At 40.2% G+C, this 10,962-nt stretch overlaps 1 protein-coding gene across 1 annotated transcript; it reads left to right on the top strand.

Annotated features, from left to right (window-relative positions):
- Positions 1-382: 382 nt before the first annotated feature.
- Positions 383-9,132, top strand: LOC102704182 (F-box/LRR-repeat protein 15). The gene is made up of 17 exons (XM_015841901.2): positions 383-875; positions 2,439-2,700; positions 2,785-2,917; positions 3,599-3,698; positions 3,779-3,976; positions 4,070-4,340; positions 4,457-4,555; positions 4,643-4,731; positions 4,831-4,930; positions 5,044-5,214; positions 5,519-5,671; positions 6,241-6,401; positions 6,483-6,681; positions 7,158-7,621; positions 7,703-7,766; positions 8,500-8,589; positions 8,673-9,132. The coding sequence occupies exons 1-17, from the start codon at positions 448-450 to the stop codon at positions 8,748-8,750; spliced, it is 3,060 nt and encodes a 1,019-aa protein (XP_015697387.2). The 5' UTR covers positions 383-447; the 3' UTR covers positions 8,751-9,132.
- Positions 9,133-10,962: the final 1,830 nt, after the last annotated feature.

Below are 10,962 nucleotides of genomic sequence, written 5' to 3'. Positions count from 1 at the left end.
CTTCCCCAACCTCTTCTCCCCCGCTTGTCTGTCTCCCCGAGCGCTCGCGAAGGCAGCGGCGGTGGTGGCCGCGGCGCAGCGCGCAGATCCGCGCGGTTCGGGAGGCCGTTGGGCGAGAGCGGCTGTACGGACGCGGAGAGCCCCGGCGCCGGATAACCCACCGCCCCCGCGCGTTCAGCCGTAGGCGCCGCCCTTCCCCCCCCCCCCCCCCCCCCCCCACGCGCGCGCGTGGAGCCGCCTCGATTCGTCCAAATCCGGTGAAATTCGGCGCCGCGGGGGAGTTTTGGTTTGGGGGTGTGTGTGGCGGCGTGGTGGGCGGGGGGTTTCGGCGGGTTCGGTGGCCCGAGGAGACGGGGGCGGGGGATGCCGGCGGAGGGGGTGGTGGTGCTAGGGTTAGGTTTCCTCGCGGTGATGTGGTGACGGGGGGTGGGGTGGGGTGGTGGGGGGATGACGGACCGGGGGAGGATGAAGGGTGTGGAGGGTGGCGAGGGAGGGAGTGCTGGTGGGGAGGGGGAGGAGAGGGACGGGGAGGCACGGGAGGAACTGGAGCTCGCGCTCTCGCTGGGTCGGCGTGGGTGGCATTTGCCACCGGCGCCGCGGCGTGAGCCACCCACTCCCACAGCGATGAGGTGGACGGTGCCTCATGCCTGGGACCACGAAGCGGCAGGGAGCTCGAGGACTGTGTCGAGGATATGGGAGGCACCGCATGCCCCTCCGCTTAGGTTACGGGACATGTGGAATGGCGGACACGCAGACAGTGGTGCAGGGGCCGCTGTAGATGCCGCTGAAGAGGGGGAAGAGGATGATGAGGACGGAGATGAAGATGGAGACAGGGATCTGCAGAGTAAACGAGCCAAAGTGCGCGGGTTCGGCGAGTAAGTTGATTCGACCGTTACTTTACATTTTTGCTGTTTTGCATGGTTGTTTGCTGTGTTAGAGTTTTAGCAGAGTATTATTGTTGATTACATGCCAGCTACTAGTTTGTAGGTAAACCCCATCACTTTGATACTGTAAATTGGAACAATTCATGGATGCCATAACTACCGTTGGATTTGTGTTGTTACTTAACGGAGTTTTTCATGAAACCCACTTATTAGAATGAAGATAAGGAGGGAAAGAGTACGAAAATGCACTTGTATATGTTTTATTCTTGTTGATGGAACTGGTGAGACCCATTGGATTGGTAATGATTAACGAACTGCTTTGCTAGTTGTGGAGGTACTTGTTACCTATTCCATTTAGTCAATTTTTTTTTGTATTTTCTGCTAAGAACCAGCCTAATTAATCATACTGTGCCTATATTTATTCTTGAAGTTTTACAGGAACCGCAGGGAGATCCGCGTAGTCATGTAGTTAATCCCTTCTTTTCACCATTCTTCCTTTCTGATGGACTTCTGTCCCATCTATACTCCTTAGTCCTTACACAATAATACAATAAGATGAAAATTGAAATACGTAGTTTGCAGCAATGTTGTCTGATCGACCGATCGGACCTGATCGCCATGGCACCGATCAGGTCGATCAGGACGATTAATTGTCGATCAGCCCGATTAATCGAGGCTGATCGGTACAGTAGTGCGGTATATTTACCAGAACATAATAATTCTATATACTATTTAGTGTGCAGCATAATATGCAACAATAGAGATTATTTGAGGGTTAGATGGTACTTACCTTTGAGGGATAGAAACCCTACAAATAATGGGCCGGCCCAATTAAAATTCTAAGTGACAAAAGATTGTTCAGGCTGGCCCAAAACATCATGATCGGTCTGATCGTTTGGAGCATCTGATCGGCCGATTGATCGCCCCTGATCACTGATTAATCGGACGATCAGAAACCTGATCGGCCTGATCGTTTAGAATGCCCTGATTGAGGTCAGGGGACCGATCAGCCCGATTAATCGCGATTAATCGGACGATCAGATAACATTGGTTTGCAGTCATGCTATTGGAATGAACTAGGCTTCAATCTCATTGATCTGTGGCAGCCATATTTTGTGCATTGCTGTTTTAAATGTGAAAGAAGCTATGTATTTTGAACCTCCACCCTCAGCACTTCTCAAAGAACTTCCACTGCTCCTATAAACACTCTATGTAAAATGAATTACGTTGAACTATATTTGTTCCCTGCGATATTCCTTTCTGTGCTACTTCTTATCTAAACCTTGACCTGTCTATCTGATAGTTTAGTACTCTCATTGTGTAGATTTTTCCATATATTATCTCCTACATGATTTGCATAATGTTATAGTCTAGGCCTTATCTTTCTCTGTGGTTGGCAATGCAAAATGATAACCTTGTTTAACTGAACATTAGTGATATTTTCCTTTTATGTTCACTTGGTCACGACAGTCATGAAGTATCCTCTTGATTAATCTTCTTTTTGCTTACAATTCTTCATGTACATTGTGAGTAAAAATATTTTTCTCTTTGCAGAGAAACCCCGCAACATTCTGGTGTAAATGCTTCCTTCTTCGGCTTTGAAACAACTCATTTCCCTGGTTCTGATGAACATGTCCATTTCAAGCTGTCACACTGTGCAGAAAATGAATTAAATTTTGGTTTGTCGCTTTTTCCAAATGATGGTGTTAATGAGAACCCAAGGGATGCCAATGTTGACGATGCAGAAAACTCAGGTGGAAGAAATTCTGAAGATGTCGAAATAAGAATGGATCTATCTGATGATCTATTGCACCTGGTGTGCTGCTTGTTTCTTTTGTACTTCCTCTATGTGCAAAGTGCTTGGTTGAAGTATGCTAATTTGTTAAATATGCTGTTACAGATATTCTCTTTCTTGGGTCAGAGGGATCTATGCAAAGCAGGTGCCTCTTGTAAACAGTGGCGCTCTGCTAGTATGCATGAAGACTTCTGGAAATGCTTGAAGTTTGAGAATACTAGGATATCTCTGCAAAACTGTATGTCATTTGGTTGGATCTTTTTTTATTCTTCTTTTTAAATATTGTAATATTATATTATGCTGTGTCGATTTCAATGGCTATTTAGTTGTGAGACAGCTAGATAGATACTCTGGGTACTCTTTTTTTTTTTTTTTGCTTGGTTGACTGAGGCATTTTTCAATATTTTACCCAATTCTCATGTTCCTTTACCAATTTCTTCTGGGTTAGAACTTAGAAGGAACACTCCTTATGTTTACATAATGCTACAGATCGAAGAGCTTTGGAGTCTCATTATCTAGCTCTCCAAATAGACTTTATCTATTGTATACTTGCATGATGTTAATGATTGGGCATACTTTAACTTGTCCTGATAAAACACAAATCTAAGGAGGTGGTGATGTGGAGTCTGCTATCATCTGCTACAAAATTGCATTTGACTAGTGTAAACCATCAAATAATTACTATTTCATTTGGATTGAATAAAACATCTTGATGAGAACCCATTTTTTTATTTATAACTTTTAATTACTAAACATGGAATTGTTCAGCTCTGCTATTCAACAACGCTAAGCATCCTGTTCCTTTTCTATCTGATACATTATAACTGTTTCAACATATCCATTTTATGTTTGTGATTGTATCCTTCTGGGTCATTACTTGATATTACTGACATGCTTTATCACCCTGTTGCCTTTGCAGTTGTTGACATTTGCCATCGTTACCCAAATGTGACATACCTCAATCTGTCTAGTGTCCCACATGCAGAATTACTGGTGATGGAAGCGATAACATGCTTAAGGTTTTCTTCTAATTCTATTTCATCAGCCTTTGATGCGATAAATCTTTCCTTGTATTTATCAAAACTACTGGCATTTTTAGGCATCTCAAGACATTAACGATGGGCAAGGGGCAACTGGGAGAATCATTTTTTCAGTTGTTGTCTGAATGCCCATTACTGACTACTCTGACAGTTAGTGATGCATCCCTAGGGAGTGGCATTCAAGAAGTGACTATTAATCATGATGGATTGCGTGAACTTCAAATTTTGAAATGTCGTGCACTCAGAATATCTGTCAGGTGACGATCTTTCTGTTGCAAATACTTCATCTTATATGATAGTTTCATATTTCGTTGATCTTTTCAATTAACATTTGTTGCTTTGTCATCCAGATGTTCCCAGCTTCAAATTCTCTCCTTGAGGCGAACTGGCATGGCTCATGTATCACTCAACTGTCCTCAGTTGGTTGAATTGGATTTTCAATCCTGCCATAAACTTTCTGACAATGCTATCCGCCAAGCTGCTACAGCTTGTCCACTGTTAGCATCACTAGATATGTCATCTTGCTCCTGTGTTACTGATGAGACACTGCGTGAGATAGCTAATTCATGTCCAAATCTTTCTGTTCTTGATGCATCTAACTGCCCAAACATTTCATTTGAGGTTAGTTTTACTCCATATTCAGTGCTCATTTTGTACTGATAGATCCTGTCTACCACTGGATGTGAATTTGCAGCATGTGTCTGACATGTATTCTGTTTACTTGTGTCTGTTATTAGTCGGTAAGGCTTGCGATGTTGATAGACTTGAGACTACTAAGTTGTGAGGGAATCACGTCTGCTTCCATGACTGCAATAGCTTACAGTCGTCTGCTCGAGGTAGCTATTTGGTTCTCCTTGACTCCTTGTAATGCTTTTCTACCTTTCGTATAAGAACTAATGCAGCTTCTTTTGAAACTGTTTCAGGCATTGCAACTTGATAACTGCAGTCTGTTGACATCTGTGTCTTTGGATCTGCCACATCTTAAGAATATAAGCCTTGTTCACCTGCGCAAGTGAGTGGGGATTGCTTTTGTTTCTTAGCTGTCACTATCATTTATATTTAAGGTTCTTTCATCGTTTCTCTAATATGGTCGTCATAAATGCCATGTTAGGTTTGCTGAGTTGACTTTGAGAAGTCCTGTGCTTTCTTATATTAAAGTTTCCAGATGCTCAGTTCTTCATCGTGTTAGCATAACATCAAATGCTCTTCAGGTTAGCTTCCATGTTTGTTGAAACTTGCAAGGCTGAAATTTGTTATTCTGTCTATAGCTTTCTGTGCTGACTTCTTAAACAAACAATATTGATCGAAGACTCTGTGACTGCAGAAATTGGTGTTGCAAAAGCAAGAGAGCCTATCAAGTCTATCATTGCTATGCAACAATTTGATCGATGTGGATCTTAGTGACTGTGAATCATTAACAAATGCAGTTTGTGAAGTTTTCAGTGATGGAGGTGGTTGCCCAATGCTCAGATCATTAATTCTTGACAACTGTGAGGTATGCCACTCACCCTCTCTACTCTAATCAGTCAGTGGCTTTCAGCTGTACACAAGAATGATTTCCAGCTATCCAACTTTTACTGGAATCCTTGTATATCTACAGAAAATATGGCTGTTGAAATGCATAAGCATTAAGGAGTGATGCATTTGAAATTTTGTAAATAATTAGTGCCATTTTGCCATTATTTGATGCTAATTTTGAGCCTATGCATGCCTACTATTTTTGTGTATTCAAGATAAAAGTTGTGGATACTGAATTGTTGTTTTGTTAAGTTGAATTTATGGTTTTCCCTTCATCTCAGAGTCTGAGCACTGTTGAACTGAATAGTAGTTCCATGGTCAATCTCTCTCTTGCTGGTTGCCGATCCATGACATTACTAAAACTCTCATGTCCAAATCTTCAAAAGGTGAATCTTGATGGTTGTGATCACCTTGAAAGAGCATCGTTTTGTCCAGTAAGTGTACTATTTCTTTTATCTACTTGGGCGTGCAAATATATTTTCTTTGGAACTATTTGTGAACATTGATATTATATGAACAGTTGTTTTTATTTAATGTTGAATGTGTTGATTACTTGGAAAGAATTCTGGGGTTTGCTGTGATAATTCTTTTGTCTATCCATATAATAAGAGTAAGGATATTTCTAACGAGATTAATACATGAATATTTCTAATGAGATATCAAACAATGTTAGTTGTTCATTACTGGGTTACTTCAGTAATTGCACCAATTTAATGTGTCGGTTCCTCCTTTCACCACATGTTCTATTCATTGTACGACTGTACATTACTCTTATAATAATAGTACTAAGAACACTAGTAGTTCAATTTTGAGCTGACAATTTGATTTATTCAAAAGCCCTTGTTTGGAACTATTACGAACTGTTTGATTTGTCAGATAACTCTCCTTACAAACATCTAGGAACTGTATTTATCTGTGGTGTTCTATTTAAGATCGGGTGGGGTGGTTTTGCAAAATTGACTCTGTTTATCTATGAGCTCTTTCTAACAATGGCATCTTTTAGGTTGGCCTTGAATCCCTAAACCTTGGAATCTGTCCAAAATTAAAGGTTCTTCACGTTGAGGCCCCTAAGATGTCTCTATTGGAGTTGAAGGGTTGTGGTGTTCTTTCTCAGGCATCAATAAATTGCCCTCGCTTGGCATCCTTAGACGCCTCATTCTGCAGGTTGCGTCATCCTCCTTAATTTCATTCTAGATATCACTGACTGGTACTAACTGTTGATATACTACTATTTTGTGTCTTCAGGCAACTTATGGATGATTCACTGTCTCAAACAGCAGAGGCGTGCCCCCTAATTGAAAATCTTATCCTGTCGTCATGTATATCGATTGATAGGAATGGATTGTCGTCTTTGCATTGCCTTCATAAGCTGACCTTGCTTGATCTGTCATACACATTTTTGGACAACTTGAAGCCTGTTTTTGACAGTTGCCCACAGCTAAAGGTGTGCGAATAAATTATTGTACTATCTAAATCATTATTTTGTTGCAGATCTTGGTTCATGCCATAGCAAATAAAAAATCTTGGTTTAGTGTATTTTCTCTGTCTACAGATAACAATTATATTTTATATCTGGTTATCAATACTATAAAAAACCTCATGAAAAATGTAATTATTTTTAACATATTCCTGCTGTTCTGCTGCATATTAAGGAATTTTCTCATTCTGTATTACTCTTTGGAAGGGCTTGTGATGAACTGATGATACAATATATTGCATTTATTAATTGGGTTGTATGTAGCAGTTCATTTTTGTGTTACTTTCCAATTTTTCACTATTTTGAAGTTTCTTATATGAAATCCATTGGGAATACACAATTTTGGAATGAAATTATTCAACTTACAAGGGAGATTTAGATTTGTAAACTGTAATGGATCATTGAAATGGCTGCTTTCTGACCACATGCACTCTTATTGACAGACGTTGAAACTTTCTGCGTGCAAGTATCTCCGTGATTCATCATTAGATGCTCTCTACAGAGAGAGTGCTCTTCCAATGTTAGTTGAGCTAGATCTGTCCTACTCATCGATTGGGCAGATTGCAATAGAGGAGCTTCTTTCATGCTGTACAAATTTGGTTAATGTGAATCTGAATGGATGCACAAACCTGCTTCAATTAGTGTGTGGTTCGGATGACTGCAGTTCTGGCGACATGCCTGTTGATGTTTGTCCAACTGATTCAGCACCAGTGAGGAGTGAAGAGATCAGTGAGCGGTCTGATCGTCTGCTTGAAGTTCTGAATTGTACTGGTTGTCCAAATATTAAGAAAGTTATCATCCCTTCAGTGGCAACCTATCTCCATCTGTCCAAAATCAATCTTAATCTGTCCACAAATTTGAAGGAAGTAGATTTGACATGCTCCAATCTCTATTCTTTAAACCTGAGGTATTGTATTGCGTGTTTCTGTACTGTCTAAGATTTATTAAATATTTTTTACCTACTGCATATACTTGTATCTTTTTCCAGCAATTGTAGCTCCCTGGAGGTTCTGAAGCTTGATTGCCCAAGACTGACAAATCTCCAACTTCTGGTAGTATTCCTATAGGCCCCTTTTGTTTGGGTATTTACTTCTGCTTATACACTTAAACGCTAAACCTTACAATAGATTAATTTTTCACTGTGCTTCTCCAGAGCCATACCTCATAGTAACACTAGAAGCAAAATCCAACTGCAATAATCTCTTAACTAGTTTGTTGGCTTGGATACTTTGCATATAGGAGCTTGATTTCAATTCTTCACATACGTTGTAATCTGCCCTAGGTCATGTTCTGGTCATGCATTTTAGATTTGTTCATAATGGATTGTGCTTCCATGATACATAATGCTGTGATGTTTAGTAATGTATTATGGTAGGAACTAGTGGTCAAAGTGTGTTAGGAGGCCTTTTGATGTCCAGAATGACTTGTGCCCAAAGTACCTTGGGAGGTAGTACAACCTTGCTTAAAGTTTGGTTGATTTTCTTTTACTAAACTCATGCTGCTTGGGTTGATTGATGAGTGTTTAACTAATTCACTAAATGCATGTAGCACCAAGATGTTCAGTAGAAGTTTGAAGTTCCATCTGAGTTCTTAACATATAAATGCATTATGTGCAGACTTGACTTTACTGTTTTATTGGTATTTTTGTATCATGTCTTGAATTATTAACTGGTACTAATAAATGTTCCATAGTGGCCTGTATTTATTTATGAGCTTAGTCATTGTGTTGTATGGTGCCCAGTTATAACCAGCTGTTCTGTTGTTTCCAATGTCAATCGCTTCCAGGCATGCACCATGTTGCAAGAGGAGGAAATAGAATCTGCAATATCCCTCTGCAGTGCATTGGAGATTCTCAATGTGAACTCTTGTTCAAAGGTAAACTTTGCCCTAGGTTTTATCTTGTGTGCTTATATTATTTAAATATCTTCCCCTAAAAGGTTCATTCCTGTTCCGGACAGATAAATGTGCTGGACTTTAGCAGACTGCGTGCGGCTTGTCCAAGCCTCAAGCGCATCCAAAGCAGCCTTATCGCATAATATGAAGGCTGCAATCGTTTTGAGGAGTCGTTGAGGCAATAGTTTGCTGTATCTGTGTGCCCTGTTCCTTCGACGTGGGAGATTCTAGCTCTAGATTTGGAAAGAACAAAAAAGAAGCCCTTCATGGCACTCTTGTACAGGCTAGCGGCAGCATCGCCATTATATTGCATGGCAACGTATATTAGGAGCCAGGGTGGGGGTGATGCGAGCGGTTTCAGTTGATTCTCGTGCGGTAATAAGTATCATCTCTAGCTGAATCTTGGTGGGTGTGTAATTGTTTCTGTTTCCTTTTCTTTTACCTGTATTGCGCTCCTATGGAGCGACCAGATCTGTACTCCGGTTTACATATGCGTTAATAATCATCTTGGTTGGATCTGAGCTATTTATATTGCAATGGTTGATTGACAACATACATACATACGAGTTTCTGTCGCTCTAGAAGCTGCTGTGCACAAGCATTCCCCGGCAAACTCAAAACGGGAATGATGCCTTTTCTATCTCTTGGTGGCTGCTTCTGCTGCGATGGAAGTGGCACAAGATGTATCAGCTTTGACCTGAGATGTCGTTCTGCTATGAGCTGTTGCTGCGCTGGATGCTGATGAAGAAAAAACTTGGGGACGTCCCTGTCAAGCACGCACACGCAGGCATGTACCGTACGTGATTGTTACGAGTTTGTTCGACGATGCGTGCTTTGATGCTAAACCAAACGGGAAGACGACGAAGGCCGTCGCCGTCGCCGTCTCTCTGCACTGTAACGATGAAGGGGGCCAATCTGCTCTCGCTGTGATGCTTTGGTTGATAGAAACGATTAATCTGACATTGAGCTAATCTACTACTGTATCTCTTCGCTGCGCCATATACTATTACTAAATTATTATTATTATTATTATTAAATTAAACTTTACCCTGGATTATTATTAAATTAAACGCTACACCAATTTTTCACTTAAGATCATACATCATCATATTAGTTTTCAGTTTGAAATAGGGATGCACATAAAAGGGATATATCAGGAAAAAAAAAGCTAGTCAATACCATCATTTTTAGTGTCATAGTGTTAAAATAAATAAATTTTAGATAATCCCATCAAAATACTTTTAGAAAACCACAAATATATTTATTTCCAGATCTTCCCAAAAAAAAGAAATGCATGTTTCCCAAGTTATGGCTTTTAACTCATTTTTTACATCCTATGACTACATATTGTCACAATCCGAGTGTCGTTCGAGAAAACTTCTAACAATTGGTGATAAGTTGTAGCTACCATAAACTCCAAATAAAACTGGTATATATTCAAAGAGACAAGAGACTAATGGTAAATTCCTAATCTCCTTTTAAAGTGCACTCAAATGTACTGAAGGAAAGAGACCCATGGTAAAGTTCCTAGCATCACTAGAATCCTGTTAAAAGTGTGTCGCGTGTATATAATTGTCGACATTAAGGTTCAAACCCTATAATTCTAAAAAAAAATGGTTTAAACCCAAGTGCAAGACTCCACCACATCTATGATGCTTCCTTTTTTTATGACATAGCTTAGATACAGGAACAAAACTACTAGTAGTTCGTTATTTGGATAATTAGAGATTAATTAGTTCGGATCCCGTTCAGATATGAACGCTCTGAGTCCTGTCGGAAGAGGAAAAAGCACCAGCATATGATTTAAGAGCATTCTTAATACGAGACACTAGTCATGATTTTTATATCCTTCATATCATCAAGAAACTAGTACTAGACGTCTCTCTTACAATACAAACACTATTAATTCGCGTATGAATTTAATGTTACCCATCTCTCATTATAATTTGAATTTTACTAGAAACTATGTCTCATGTAAGGCATAATTTTCTTTACTTTTTTCATTAACTTGTCATATCATCTTACATCCTAGTTGATAGTTGATCTAATTCTATGGACACTATTCTAGTCAATGTACTGTGAATCGCCGTCGTTCATTGGTGAAGTAACTGGCTACTGCCACCAATAGTTTGGACCGTACTTATCATTGACAAGAAAGAAAGAAGTGGAAAATGACTAATCAACTACCCTGTTTGTGCTTTACAGCTAAAAGGAAATTATGAGCCGATCAAGTTTTGCCGATGGAAGTTTGGCAAAGTTGGCGTCCGACTGGTGGCGTCAGATTTGATCATTTCATCACCTTGGTTGAGTAAGATGACGGCCGATATGATCTTTTAACATTCTTAGTCGTAGTCG

Source organism: Oryza brachyantha, chromosome 10, assembly GCF_000231095.2.
Source record: "Oryza brachyantha chromosome 10, ObraRS2, whole genome shotgun sequence".
Lineage (NCBI taxonomy): Eukaryota > Viridiplantae > Streptophyta > Magnoliopsida > Poales > Poaceae > Oryza > Oryza brachyantha.
Note: the sequence above shows the minus strand (reverse complement) of the source record. Positions and strands in the feature narration are given on the sequence as shown.

Bases quoted from the DNA above. Each gene is read 5' to 3' on its own strand.
- LOC102704182 (XM_015841901.2), top strand. From the start codon at position 448: ATGACGGACCGGGGGAGGATGAAGGGTGTGGAGGGTGGCGAGGGAGGG. The intron at 4,931-5,043 runs GTTAGCTTCCAT...CTGTGACTGCAG, and splicing joins TAACATCAAATGCTCTTCAG to AAATTGGTGTTGCAAAAGCA. The intron at 7,767-8,499 runs GTAGTATTCCTA...AATCGCTTCCAG, and splicing joins TGACAAATCTCCAACTTCTG to GCATGCACCATGTTGCAAGA.